This window comes from Macaca mulatta, chromosome 4 (genome assembly GCF_049350105.2).
Source record: "Macaca mulatta isolate MMU2019108-1 chromosome 4, T2T-MMU8v2.0, whole genome shotgun sequence".
NCBI lineage: Eukaryota > Metazoa > Chordata > Mammalia > Primates > Cercopithecidae > Macaca > Macaca mulatta.
The window spans coordinates 147121966-147137311 of record NC_133409.1 but is presented as its reverse complement, the minus strand read 5'-3'; the positions used below and the strand labels follow the sequence as shown (position 1 = coordinate 147137311).

The 15346-nt window shown below is 41.2% G+C and overlaps 1 protein-coding gene across 7 annotated transcripts in view; it reads right to left on the bottom strand.

Moving 5' to 3' along the window:
• TCP11 (t-complex 11) overlaps nt 1-15346 on the bottom strand; it is a 143149-nt gene that overhangs the window by 25787 nt on the left and 102016 nt on the right. The window contains exon 1 of one of the 7 annotated variants that reach the window (XM_078000233.1): nt 5837-5936. The exons of the other annotated variants lie outside the window; for them this stretch is intronic. Coding sequence (XP_077856359.1) covers nt 5837-5932 — 96 coding nt within the window. The 5' untranslated portion in view covers nt 5933-5936. Of the gene's footprint in view, nt 1-5836; nt 5937-15346 lie in introns of those variants that run through there. 7 annotated transcript variants of the gene reach the window in all.

Here is a 15346-nt window from a genome sequence, read left to right as displayed (position 1 = left end):
ATTCCACCTTGAGGCCCAGGCAGATACTAGGGGAGTGGCCTAGCCAAGTTACTGTTTATCCAGAGCATCTCAGACTCATCCCTACCAAACCCACCCTTTCCTCCTTGCTCTCTCCTGCTGTTTCCCTCAGGGATGCCAACTGTGAAGCAGGCCAGCCTTCACCCTAAACTCACCAGAAGTGGGAGGAAGTTGCACAGTGACTTCAGCAAAGAGTTCAATGAAATATGATGCTTCCTTATTACATAGGGAGATATTTAGGCTGGGTTACTGATTTCTCTTTAAAAATGCAAATTGGGAATTCCATCTGGCATTTTTATTTCTGGGAGAAAGTTTCCAGAATAATACCAGTTCGTTTCCCCCACAAAAATTGCATTGCTGTAAAACTGCCTACTGATGTCTGAAATTCCTCTAACAATTCTTTCATATATGTTAAATTGTCTATTTAAGTATTCTCTTAATATCCAAATTGTCTGGGAGGGTCAGTGGGAAGAAATAGCAGTCCAGGAGCACATGGTAGTGGGTGTGGGGGAGGGGACTGAAGCCAGAAGAGGAGGGAGAGGAGGTAGCAGAGAAAGACAAAATTAGTTTTCCCAGGGTCAGCCCAGGTACAGCATTTCATGATCTTTATCGTTAACAGTCATCAGAACCAACCAAGCAAAAGTTAGAGGTTGAGGGGAGTAGAAAGATGAAGTAAGAGATATGCACTTCTTCCCTTTGGGGTCTTAGTTAATAACTGATTTCTGTGTAATGATTTACAGAATGCTTTTACATCGCAGATCTATATGCTCTGCACACGATACCATTCAGTAGGCAAGGCAGGTGTCATATTGTACTGTTTGAAAGGTGAACAAGTTGGGGATCAAAGAGATTTCAGAGAGTAACCAAAAGTCACACAGTAAGCAAGGTCTTGCCTCTTGATTAGATACTTTCTCTTAATTCACACCACCTCCTTGACTCTGGTATCTATATGTACACAATAAAATATAACATATAATGGCATGGGAAGTACCAGGGCTGGGGCTTGTAAGTACTTCAGTAAGTACCTCAGTGCTACCTGAGGACTGAGAAAGGGTGAAAGATCTTGCTGGTGTTTGGGTCAGTTCAAGCCTAGCCTTTAGCCAGGGTCCTCAGTAAGATTCTGTAACTTGGCCGGGCTCGGTGGCTCACGCCTGTAATCCTAGCACTTTAGGAGGCTGAGGTGGGCAGATCACCTGAGGTCAGGAGCTCAAGACCAGCCTGGCCAACATGGTGAAACTCCATCTCTATTAAAAGACAAGAATTAGCTGGGCATGGTGGTGGGCACCTGTAATCCAAGCTACTCAGGAGACTGAGGCAGAGGAATCGCTTAAACCCAGGAGGTGGATGTTTCAGTGAGCTGAGATCGTGCCACTGCACTCCAGCCTGGGCAGCTGAACGAGATTCCATCTAAAAAAAAACGAAACAAAAAAACGCTCCTGGAAGGGAAGGCAGGTGGGGATCACTTGAGGCCAAGAGTTTGAGGCCAGGAGTTTGAGACTAGCTTCAACAACACAGCAAGACCCTGTAAAAAAAATAAAATAAAAATTAAAAACTAAAAATAAATTTAAAAAAAGATTCTCTAACTCATTTGGTCTTTGGCTTATGTTAGGCCTGGCTCTCCCTCAACCTCAGGACCCTCTTTAAACTCTTCTAATGGGTGAAACTGAAGTTTCTACGTATGTCCATTATTTAGCAGGAATGCCCATCCTGGATAACTTCACACCTTTGCCCTATTAAAGTGCACATACCTCAAATGACCCATAATGCAAGTATTTCCAAGCAACCCAGGAACAGAAGAAAAGCCCTGTTTCCTCTTACACTGAAGTATGACCAAAGCTGTCCAGCCCAGGGTTCCCTTTTCCTACCAAGATGTTGTATGACTTTCTCTTCTATTCATAATATATCCATTTGTTTTAATACTAAAGTCTATTTCCCTCAATTTTTTTTTTTTTTTTTTTTTGAGATAGGGGCTCACTTTGTCCCCCAGGCTGGAGTACAGTGGCACAATATCAGCTCACTGCAGCCTCGACCTCCTGGGTTCAAGCAGTCCTCCTGCCTCAGTCCTCCAAGTAGCCGGGACTACAGGTGTGTGCCACTACACCCACTTAATTTTTGCATTTTTTGTTGAGACGGGGTTTCATCATGTTGCCTAGGCTGGTCTCAAACTCCTGAGCTCAAGCAATCTGCCCACCTGGGCCTCCCAAAGTGCTGGAATTACAGGCATGAGCCACTGCACCTGGCCCCTCCCTCAAATCTTTGAGTAGAATTCTTGTTCCAGAAGAAGGGCTTCCTGTACTTGTTGGTACATCTCTGTATATCCCTATGGGTGCCTACAACCCAGTTTGAGAAGCAGCTCATGGTAATTTCAGGCCTGCAACTAGAATTTTCCTGTTCCTTAACCATGTTCTCACATATGAGAGCTTTAACTCAAGCCCAGTAGTGTGATCTATTCTTGTTATTAAATACTATTCTGTGTACACTATCCCTCAAAAGCACATTATGTAGGAAGTCAGTCCTATCCACAAAGACATTCTGAAAGAGGAGTGTATAAAGACGAAGATACAAGCGAAATACTTGGAGGTGGCTGTAAGAGGTACAGAATCACAGAATTTAAGAGGAATCCTGGATACAAATCTGCTAACTAAAACAAAAATGAAAAACCCCTCACTTTACAAAGAAATATTTTAGGCTCAGTGAGGTTAAATGACTTGGCTAAGGTCACCACCAGTTTATGGAAAATTCAGGACTAGAACCCATATCACCATCTGTTTACTCTGTAATGTATAGAGGTACGCAAGAGTAAAAGCTAATACTGTAAATAAATATTTACATTTCCTAAAGAAAAATGTAAATGATAGGGCATGGAATGGAGAAAGTAAGGGATGAAGTTAAATAAAGGCCAAGATGCAAGTACAGTCGAGTATACTGGAAGATAAACAGTCAACTAAAGTGGTAGGGACACATAAATACAGGGTGGGACATTTAAATGGAACCATTTGGAGTCATGTAAACTGGGACTGACTTCATTATAGCCTCCCTTATGGTACAGAACCGCACGTCCAAACTATTTGCTTTAGTCTTTTGACAAATGTGTTTTCTCCACAGAACCCAAGAATAGGAGAAGGGTTGAGAGGATCTGGGGGCAGTCTGGAGGTGGTCCTTTGAAGCTGAATGTGAAGTGTGATGGATGGGGAAACCATTAAAAATCTTTAAGGGAGGAGGCTCAAAGCGGAAGACAAAGAAGATTCTGGGAGCAATGTTTACTGCCTCCTTTTCTAGCCACAGCTCACTCCGTTATCAACACCTCACAGGCTCTGCTGTTCCGACCTCAGGGTCTTTGCATATGCTGTTCCTTCTACCTAGCATGCTTCTCCCTGCTCTAAAAGCCCCTTTTGCCTCCCTGACTCTCATCCTTCAGAACTAGCTTACAAGGCCTAACTTCCTCAGAGGACCTTCCATGGCCCTCCATTAGCTTCTCTCAACACCCTGCATGTTTTCTCCATAGCACTCATCACATTTTGTAATCACGTGTTTGTTGGCATACTTAACATTTATTGAGATGTGACTCTCCCATGAGACTAAGCTTTCTGGGAGCAGGGACTGTGTGCATTTTATTAACTGCTGTGCCTGGGACATAGTAGGCGTCCAATCAATAATTATGGAATGAATGAACAGGGGAGACTGCATTGTAAGGGGAGTGACAGAATGGGCCACTGCTCCCCTCACACACCCAAGAGGTCAAGCAAAGTGTCTCTCTCTGGATGCAGTCTTGGTTACCAGAGTCCGTCTTTCTCTTTTTGTCTCATAAACACATAGACATGTTTTCTCTCTTTCTGTGTCTCCTCTGTCCTTAGCTTCCTGAGAGAGCCTTTTAAACCAGCAAAGACAATGTCTGAGAGAAAAAGACTTTTGAGGCCCCGTGACACTGGAGTGCCTCCCACCCCCAATCAGAAGGTGGCAGCAGGGGGCAGTGGCACCATGGGAGTAACTTAGAGCCTGGCTCCTAGATGAAAGAGTTTCTCTCTCTCTCTGCAGAGCAATCCAGGGTCAGCAGCAGCCGAAAGCCACAAAAACTGACTTTAAAAGTCCTCCTAAGAGCTGCATCTTTTGAGTCCCCAAAACAATCACGCCTTGTGCCCCAGGACACGGCGCGAGTTACACACTTAAAGCAGTTTCCACAGAACCGCATTCAGTTGGTTTTAAACTCTGGGGAAAGCTGGCAGCCTCTTTGTGGGTTTTTTAAAAAACTAGTTAGAGGGACAATTAAACCTTTATGGGCCCCAGAATGTACCTATGCAGACATAAATAAGGATCATTCTTCATCACTGGAGAATCCACTTTCTGGCAACAGATATATTTTTCTGCCATTGCAGGACAGAGTTGAGCTCACGTCTCAGAACCTTTATGATTAAATGGGCAGGTGATGGGGGTTAGCATGAGCAGCGTTAGAACTTTGACCCTAAATTTGGCACAGGCCCTTTCTCAAAATGGATATATCACAGGCCTTGTGCTTAGCTGGTCTTAAATAAATCACATAAACTCCCAAAGCCTTTCCAGAAAGCCGCCAGGATTTTAGGCCAAGAAAACTCATCTTGCTCTCTCTTTGTGTTACTTCGGGCCAAAATGCTCCATTTGTCAAAGAATCCTGACTCTTTTATTCCCACTCTTACAACACAATACAATGTATTCATATATTTACAGTGCAGTGCCCTTCAATGGTCCAGATGATTTTTTTAATCCAATAATATCATTAAATGCACCAGGGGGCTCTCTTCTGAAAGAACTTTTGAGTAAACTCTTTTGTTAAGGGATGCAATCTTTCATAAGGCAAATCATCAGTCTCCAATTTGTTTTCCAAATCTGAGATTTTCTTAAACCAGGGTCCACTTTAGATGATGGCTTGTGCATTTTCTTTTATTTTTCTGACTTTGGTTAAGACAAGCTTTTCCTGACTAGACATTGTTGGGTAGGGATGAAGGAACCTCAAACACTTGAGAAGTAAATCAGTTTCAGTCATTTGTGTCATCCATAATTCTTTAGAACCACCAGCTTAAAGCAAAGTATAATGATCTCCTGACAAAGAACCCAGCCCCACAGATTTGAGGGCCAGTCTATTTGAAGTCCATCTCAAAAGAAATGTGGGGGAGGGTGTTTGGGACATTATGGTAGTTTTTTTGTTTTGTTTTGTTTTGTTTGTGGCCAAGTACATAGCATAATATTTATCATTTTAACCATTTGTAAGTGTGTACAATTCAGTGGCATTAAATAAATTAAATTCACAATGGTATGTAATCATCACCACTATCTATACCCAAAACGTTTTCATCATCCCCAACAAAAACTCTGTAACCATTAAACAATAATTCCCCGTCCCTTGCTCCCTTCAGACCCTGGTAACCTCTATTTTACTTTCTGTCTCCATAAAGAGAGAACAGTTTTATACTCCAGTTTTTCTCTGGGACTTTTTTTCTTCCCACAACAGTGTGGCAGGGGAATGGGGAAAGTCGTGGCCATCCTTTTTCACCTTGTAGGCCCTTCCCAGTGCCTCCTCTCCACTCCCCTTTCCTTCACTGACAGCGTCTCTAAGATGAAGCTGGAGCTCATTTGAAAGGTTTAAACTTGCAGAGGGGCTGCAGTCCCCAGCGGGAACAAAAGGAGGTCACTGGGTCTGAGTCTGTGTTACAAGCTCAGGAATGGCAGGAATTTTCTGACTTCAATAGTCTGAGGAAGTGGAACACGATGAGCTAGATGGTTGTTTTGGTGTCTGAAGCCTATGTGGCCCCCCCGTTTAGCACCAATCAGTTGCAGAGTTACTCACCTGAGATCTGTCAGGGCTAAGAGAGATGGGATTGCAGTAAGAGGCATAGAGAGCTCCCTTGGGCACCCTCAAATTCCAGGCTGTGGAATTTCTCATTGAAAAACACTGGCTAAGCTACTCACAACCTCTGCAGAATTTACATCTCTTGTACCCATTTGTGGCCGACAGAGGCAGACTCAGAATGACTCATATCCTTCAGTTTGGGTTTCACTTTGCTCATAATGCTTGGAAACTCTCAAAGGAGCTAACTTCCCCCACTTCCCCCACCCTCACACAACTCAGGATAAACAAGAGATTCAGTTTATGAAAAATCTGATTTTTGGTTGTTTCAAGAAATACTTGGGCACCCCCAGTCATCCCTCCCCGACTTCTAGGACTGTGAGCCTGCTGAGGGGGCCCTTAGGACAACCATGGCATGGTGATTCAATGGCTCAGAGAAACTGCAAACCATGGGGTGGTGGAAGGATAGTCACCTCGAAGGCAGGAGGCATGGATTTCTTCTGCTGCCCACTTGCTAGTGACCCTGGGCAAGTCATGTCACAGCTCTGGCCTCATTTCCCTTATGTTGAGTGGAAGTGCCCTGCAACTCTGAGAATTTGGGGGTGAGGGGGTGGGGGAGCAAGGCTTTCTAATGTCTGGAATTCTTAAAACAGGGAACAAAGCCTTTTGTTTCCCATAGGTGCTGACCTTAATGGAAAGAATGGTTGTAAGAAGGAGGAGGAGATTTGGGGAAAGAGGAGAGTGGATGGGTGTTTTTAGGTGTATTTTAGGATAGATTGAGAATTAAGTTATGGCTGTGTCTTTCTGAGGAATTGTTCAGCAGGCATCTGGAAATAAACACCTGGAGTTAAGAAGAGGGACTGGGACTGACAACAGGAAGAGTCAGGAGTCATGGTTGATAAATGAAATGGTAATAATACAAGACACACCTATCAAGTGCTTACCATGTGCCAGGACCTTGGGGAGCCCTTCACATAGACGTGTTCCTACCATACACACAACAACCCTATGACAAATATGCTATTTTTACACCATTTTACAGATGAGGAGAACTTAAATATCCTCCCAAGGCCATAGAACGAGTAAGTGGTAAGCCAGGGGCTTGAACCCAGGGAGTCTGACTTTTCTATCACCTTCTGAAGCTACAGTGGTGGAGAAGCATGGGAGAAAAGAAATACTAGTGGACAGAATCTTGACAAATACCTGTAACAAAGTACTCCTATACTTGATCAACTGCAACCTAAAATCAGATTCTGAGAAGATGAAGGTGTGGGTCAGAAACAGAGAACTATCCACTTCTATCTAGCGATTCTGGCAATTGGGATGGCTCTGCACAAGTTAAATAGTAATGACACCCAAAATATATCGAGCACTCATTATGTGCTAGGCACTGTACTAAAAAGACTTCACGTATAGTATCTCATTTAGTCGTCTTACAAATCCTGCATAAAAGCTATTATAGTGCCCATTTAACAGGAGAGGAAACTGAAGCTTTCAAGAACTTAAGGGACTTAGCCAGCTGGGAACTCAAAGCCAAGCTGTGTGCTTCCAAAGACAGCTCAAGATTTGCCTCCCGAAAGCAGTCTTTCCTGGCCTCTCACAGCAGACATGGAGTGAAACCTCTTGACATTCCTGATTTGTTTCGTGTTAAGATACTCCCTGATTTGCAGTTAAAGCCAATATTTGAAGTCAGTACTTCTGGAAGTTGCTAAAGGGTTATCAGCTGTCTTGAACTACTGTTTAAGTTTATTACGTGCACCTTCGAGTTAATTTAAGCCAACTAGAATAAGCAGTATCTAATTTTTGGTCCCCCGAGGCACGCCCAGCTGATTCCCACCACACCCAGTTCCATGGAGAAGCTTGATTGGTCCACAGGTCCCGCCTCCCTTACAGTGATTGGGTCAAATAAAAGCACGTGACACAAGTCAGGTCAACGAGGCATAAGGAGAGGTCAGCTAGCGGCTTCCGGTAGCGTCCCTCTTCCTTGTACTTCCTCAGGCGTTTGTGAGAGTCCTTCCTGCTCTGGACTTTGTCCTGCTGCGGTGGGAAGCCGCCTGACTACCGGCTTCACTAAGCGGAGAGAGGCAGGGAGCCCACTGAAGCCCATCCTGCCCGAGATTCCCCAGCATCCAACCAGTACATTCTTGTTGAAGCTAGCTTGTTTTGGGATGCTTGCCGCTCCCCACCCGCGCTGGAATGTGAGCACCATGAGGGCATGCACCCTGTCCGTCTCCACTGCTGCATCCCCAGTCCTTATACATAGCTGGGCACCGAGAGATACCTTATAATATAGCTGAATGATGAATGAGTGAAGTCATGAATGAACCTAATATAAGCTCAGAGCGGGGCAGGGTGGGTAGTTGGCTGAAAAACACTTTGAAAATAATCTAATCTACATCTCTCTTTTCTACTCTACAGTAAGAAAAGAAACAGGAGCTCAGTGTTAGAACACAGTTATCCTAACTAGGGCACTCTCTAGTGCCATAATGAGGATCTTTGGTCACTGTAACACAAGCATCCCAGAGGGGCTCTGATGCCACGCCCGGTTCAAGTTGGAGAACAGGACACCCAGGAGGATCCAACTAAATAAAACTTCAGCGTCAGTTGATGATAGAAATAGAGGGTTGGTAAGAAAGAAGAAAGATACAAGATTTTGTATTTAGAATTTTTTTTTTTTTTTTTTTTTTGAGACGGAGTCTTGCTCTGTCGCCCAGGCTGGAGTGCAGTGGTGCGATCTCAGTTCACTGCAAGCTCCACCTCCCAGGTTCACGCCATTCTCCTTCCTCAGCCTCCCAAGTAGCTGGGACCACAGGCGCCCGCCACCATGCCCTGCTAATTTTTCGTATTTTTAGTAGAGACGGGTTTTCACCGTGTTAGCCAGGATGGTCTCTATCCCCTGACCTTGTGATCCACCCACCTCGGCCTCCCAAAGTGCTGGGATTACAAGCGTGAGCCACCGCGCCCAGCCTCTTTTTTTTTCTTTTTAAAGAACATACAATTTTTGTACTAGTTGATTAATGTTTAATGCTGGCTGTTTTGATGAATAAAGTTTAGGAAATATATGATTATGATTGCAGGGGCTTTTAGCATATAGAGCTGCATCTGCATCCCACTTTGGACGTAGGGGTGAGACTATGCAAAGCCTTGTTTGCTGGGAATGCACCTCTCTAAACGTTCAAAATTGCAGAATGAAAGTTATGAAGCACTGGCAGACTTCACAACTCCCTTACATTCCATTCCATAGTTTGTCTATGCTTTTTACCAAATATTTCGTTTCTTTTTCTGAATTTCAGATATCCACATTCCACAGAGAATTTTTTTTAAATCAACTTTATTGAAGTATAATTTTCATAAATGTGCCAACTTTAAGTGTACCTTTTGATGAGTTTTACAAATACATATATTCGTGAAAACACCACCACAGTCAAACAGAATATTTCCATCATCCCCAAAGGTTTCCTTGTCCCCATTTGCAGTCAATATCTGTCTCCTTATCCCAGGGCCCAGGCAACCACTGATCCGCTTTACCTGTTCTAAAACTTCATATAAATAGAACTGTACAATATGTAGTTGTATTTGGCAGGTAGAGCTGCCAAAAAAATACCACAGACTGGGTGGTGTAAGCAATGGAAATTTATTTTTTTACAGTTTTAAAGACTGGAAGTCCAAGATGAAGATGTCGGCAGGTTTGGTTTCTCCTGAGGCCTCTCTTTGGCTTGCAGATGGCTGTCTTCTGGCTGTATCCTCACATGGCCTTTTCTCAGGACACACACATCCTTGGTGTCTCTTCCTCTTTTTATAAGGACACTAGTCCTATTGGGTTAGAGCCCCAATTCAATAGGTCCCTATCGGATTTGATTTATTGGCCCTTTGACTTCATTTAACTTTAATTACCTCTTTAAAGGCCCCATCTCCAAATACAGTCACGTTGTAGGAAAGGATTTCAACTTATGAATTTTGCGAGGGACACAATCAGTTCATAACAGTAGCCTTTTGTGTCTGACTTCTATGACTCAGCGTGTCTATGTGATTTATCCATGCCATGGCATCTATCAGTAGCTTGTTCCTTTTAATTGCTGAGTAGAAGTCCATTGTATGAATATATCACAGTTTATTTATCCTTTTATCTGTTGATGGACTTTGGGCTGTTTCCAGTTTTTTACTATTATGAATAAAACTGTTAACATTCTAGTATATCTTTTTGTGGACATATATTTTAGTTTATCTTGGTTAAATATCCAGGAGTAGGATTACTGGATTATATTGTGTTTAATTTTATAAGAAACTGTCAAACATTTCTCCAAAGTGGGTGTACCATTTTATATTTCCACCAGCAGTGTATGAAAGTTTCAGTTGTTCCACATCCTTACCAATGCTTGGGACTGTCAATTTGAAAAAAAGTCATTCTAGTAAGTAATGGTTCCTTGTTGTGGTTTTAACTTGCATTTCCCTGATGACCAATTGTTGAGCATCTCTTCATGTACTTATTTATCAACCAAATGTCTCATTTGGTGGTGTCTGTGCAAGTCTTTTGCACTTTTTCTTTCTTTTTAAAAAAGACTTTAGGCCAGGTGTGGTGGCTCATGCCTGTAATCCCAGCACTTTGGGAGGCTCAGGAGGATCGCTTGAGCCCAGTAGTTTGAGACCAGCCTGGGCAACATTGCAAGACCTCATCTCTATGAAAAATATATATATTTTTAAAATAATTTAAAAGGACTTTATTTTTTTTAAGAGCAGTTTTAGGTTTACAGCAAAACTGAGAGGAAGATACAGATTTCTCATCTACTCCCTGCCCCAACATGTGTAGATCTCCCCCATTATCAATATCCCCTATGAGTGTGGTGCAAATTGTTGCTGTTGATGAACCAACACTGACACATCACAATCACCCAAAGTATATTGTTTACATCAGGATTCTCTCTTGGTGGTGTACATTCTGTGAGTTTGGACAAATGTATAATGATGTGTGTCCATCATTATAGTGTCTTACAGAGTTTTCACTGTCCTAAAAATCCTCTGTGCTCTGCCTATTCATCACCCTTCTCCACCCCATGTTTAAATTGGCATTGGCAAACTTTTTTTTTTTTTTTTAATTTTCTATATATATTTTTTGAGGTGGAGTCTTGCTCTGTCGCCCAGGCTGGAGTGCAGTGGTGCGATCTCGGCTCACTGCAGCCCCTGTCTCCCGGGTTCAAGTGATTTTCCTGCCTCAGCCTCCCAAGTAGCTGGGATTACAGGCACCTGCCACCATGCCCAGCTAATTTTTGTATTTTTAGTAGAGACGGGGTCTCACCATGTTGGCCAGGCTGGTCTCAAACTCCTGACTTCAAATCATCCACCCACCTTGGCCTCTCAAAGTGCTGAGATTACAAGCATGAGCCACCGCACCCGGCCGGGCAAAGTTGTTTATAATATTCCCTTACAATATCCTCCTATTACTTGTAAAATCTGTCATTAAGTCACTTCTCTTATTTCTGATATTCTTAATTTGTGTTTTTTTCCTCTTTTTTCCTGATCCATGCCTAGAAGTTGAATAATATGATCTTTTCAAATAACTAGCTTCTGGTGTCATTGATTTTTCTCCATTGTTTTTCAGTATTGTTTCATTAATTTCTGTTTTGATCTTCATTATTTCCTTTCCTCCACTTACTTAGGGTTTCATTTGCTCTTCTTTTTCTCATTTCTTAAGGTAGAGGCTGAAGTTATTGACTTGAAACCTTTTAAGTGCTGATTTAGTGGCACCCACAAATTTGGGTATGTTGGGTTTCCATTTTCATTCCATTCAAAATACATTCTGATCCCTCCTGCCTTTTTGACTGATAGGTTATTAAGAAGTGCCTTATCTAGTTTCCAAATATTTGGAGATTTTCTAAGACTCTATTATTCACTATTTATAATTTAATTCCATTGTGGTGAGATAACTTTTTTATTATGACTTGAATCCTTTCAAATGTTTGAGACTTGTTTTATGGCCCAGAATATGGCCTATTTTGTTAAATGTTCCTTGTGCATGTGAAAAGAATGTGCATTTTGCTGTTGTTGGATGGAGTGTTCTATAAGTGTCAACTAGGTCAAGTTGATTGATGGGGTTATTCAAATCCTCTATATACTTGCTTATTTTCTACCCAATTATCTATTGGTTATTAAGAGGGAGTAGTGAAATCTCTGATTATAATTATGATTTTTCTATTTGTCTTTGCAGCTCTATCCATTTTTGCTTCATGTATTTTGAAACTCTGTTACTAGGTGCATAAACTTTTAGAATTTTGATGTATTGACTTATAATTATGAAATGATCTTTACACTTGGTAATATTCTTTGATCTAAAATCTTCATCTGATACTCATATAGCCATTCTATCTTTTGATTAATGTTAGCTTGGCATATCTTTTTCCAACCTCCTTTTACATTTTAACATATTGTGTCTATATTGTGTTTCTTATAAGCATTATATAATGTCTTGCTTTTTAATCCAATCTGACAATCTCTGCCTATTAATTAGAACATTTAGACCACTTGCTTTTGTTTCTCACCTCAAAGAAACATGCGGGTTATTCTGTTTTAATTGTGGTAAAATATATATAACATAAAATTTATCATCTTAACCATTTTAAGTATTCAGTACAGTAATGTTAAGTATATTCACATTGTTTTGCAACCAATCTCTAGAACTTTTTCATCTTGCAAAATTGAGACTCTTTGCCCATTAAACAACAACTCCCCATTTCCCTGCTCCCCACCTCCTGGCAGCCACCATTCTACTTTCTACTTTCTGCTCTAGATACCTCGTATAAGTGGAATCCTACAGTATAGACCATTTACTTATCATGTGATTATTGACAGGTTAAGTTTAAGCTTATCAGCTTCTTTTTGTTCTATATTTGTTCCATTTCTTTTTTGTTTCTTTGTTTTCTCTTTTTCTCCCTTCTTTTGGATTTTTTAAAAATAATTTCACTTTATTTTCTTTGTTGGGTTAGTAGCTGTAATTCTTTGTTTTGTTATTTTAATGGTTGCTTCAGGGTTTATGGCTTGTATATCTTATCACAGTCTGCCTTCACCACTTTACATATAAGAATTTTAATATACTTCCATTTCTCCTCTCCTGACCTTTCTGCTTTCATTATCATACTTTTACTTATTCATATGTTATAAACCACACAATATGTCATATTTTTTATTTAAGCAGTCAATTATCATTGAAAGTGATGCAGTCAATTATCATTTTATAAATCTTACATATTTGCCCATATATTTACCTTTATTCCTTTGGGTAGATCTATGTTTCAATCTGGTATTATTTTCCTTCTGCTTCAAGGATTTTCTTTAACATTTCTTGTATGTTTGTTTGAGACAGGCTCACTCTGTTACCCAGGCTGGAGTGCAGTGACGTGATCACGGCTCACTGCAGCCTTCACCTCTTGGGCTCAGGCAATCTTCCTGCCTCAGCCTCCTGAGTAGCTGGGACTACAGGTATGTGCCACCACACCCAGCTAATTTTTTTATTTTTTGTAGTGATGGGGTCTAATCTTGTGGCCCAAGCTGTTCTTGAACTCCTGGGCTCAAAAGATCCTTCCATTTCAGCCTCCCAAAGTGTTGGGATTGCAGGTATGAGCTACCGTGCCCAGCCTAACATTTTTTATAGTACAGTTTTGCCAGTGATGAATTTTTTCAACTTTTGCATATCTGAAAAGGTCTCTATTATAGCTTCATTTTTGAAGATATTTCTGCTGATATAGGATTCAGATTGACAGATTTTTTTTTCTTTCAGCACTTAAATCTTGCTGCACTGTTTTCTCACTTGCCCTGTTTCCAGCGGGAAATCTGCTGCTATCCTTATATTTGTACCTTTATATGTAATATGTCTTTTTTCTCTGGCTGCTTCTAAGATTTTCTCTTTATTACATATATTGAACAATTTGATTATATATGCACTGGTGTAATTTTCTTCAGACTTATTGTGCTGGGACTCATTGAGCTTCTTGAATTTGTGGGTTTATAGTTTTCATAAAATAGAAATATTTTGAGTGTTACTTCTTCAAATAATTTTTCTGTACTCCCTGTTTTTCACGGACTCCAATTACAGGTATATGAGCCTGCTTGAAGTTGTCCTGTAGCTCACTGTGCTCTTTTAACTTTTTAAGCTTCTTTTTTCTCTGTATGTTTAATTTGAAATAGCTTCTATTGTTGTGTCTTTCTAATAATAAAATTTTCCTCTGCTACATCTAGTCTGCTATCAACCTTAGCCAATGCAATTTTCATCTTACTCATTGTAGTTTTCATGTTACTAATTGTAGTTTTCATCTCAAAACTTCATTTTGCATCGTTGAAATATTATGCATGTTTTTGAACATATGGAATACAGCCATAATAATTGTTTTAACATACTCATCTGTTAATTCTAACATCTTTGTCAGTTTTGGGTCAATTTTATTATTTTATTTTTATTTATTATTATTTTTTGAGACAGAGTCTCACTCTGTCCCCCGCTGGAGTATAGTGGCGCGATGTCAGCTCACTGCAACCTCTACCTCCCGAGTTCAAGCAATTCTCTTGCCTCAACCTCCCTAGTAGCTGGGACTACAGGCATGTGCCAGCATTCCTGGCTAATTTTTCGTAATTTTAGTAGAGACAGGGTTTTACCATATTAGCCAGGATGGTCTCGATCTCCTGACTTCGTGATCCGCCCACCTCGGCCTCCCAAAGTGCTGGGATGAGAGGTGTGAGTCACCGCGCCTGGCTAGTTCTGGGTCAATTTTAATTGATTGATCTTTCTTCTCATTATAGGTTATATTTTGCATGCCTGGTATTCTTTCATTAGATGCCTAATGTGAATTTTACCTGTTGAGTACAGGATATTTTGGTATTTCTACAATATTCTTGAGCTTTGTTGTAGGATTGTTATAGGATTAGATTAGGTTACTTGGCAACAGTTTGATTCTTTTGGTCTGTCTTTTAAGAGTTATTGGGTGGGAGCCAGGCAAGGTGGATCATGCCTATAATCCCATCACTTTGAACACTTTGGGAGGACGAGGCGGGAGGATCACTTGAGCCCAGGGGTTCAAGACTAGCCTGGGTAACATAGTGAGACTCCATCTCTATTAAAAAATATAAAAATCAGCCAGGCAAGGTGGTATGGGCCTATAGTCTTAGCTACTCGGGAGCCTGAGGTGAGATGATTGCTTGAGCCCAGGAGGTTGAGGCTGCAGCGAGCCAAGATTGTGCCACTACACTCCAGGCTGGATGACAGAGTGACACCCTGTTTCCAAAAAAATTAAAAAGGGTTATTAGGTGGGACCAAAGCAGTGTTTTGTATTGGGGTAATTATTCCTCAATACCAAGGCAATACCCTTTTGAGTATTTTACCCATGCCTCATGAATTAGGAAGTTTTCCAGTCTGGCTGGTGGAAACACTCTTCCCACCTCTGTGTGAACACGTAACATTGCTCTCTCATCCTCTTAGAAGGTTCTCTCCCTAGCTTTGGGTAGTTTTCTCACCCTATGGGTCAATAA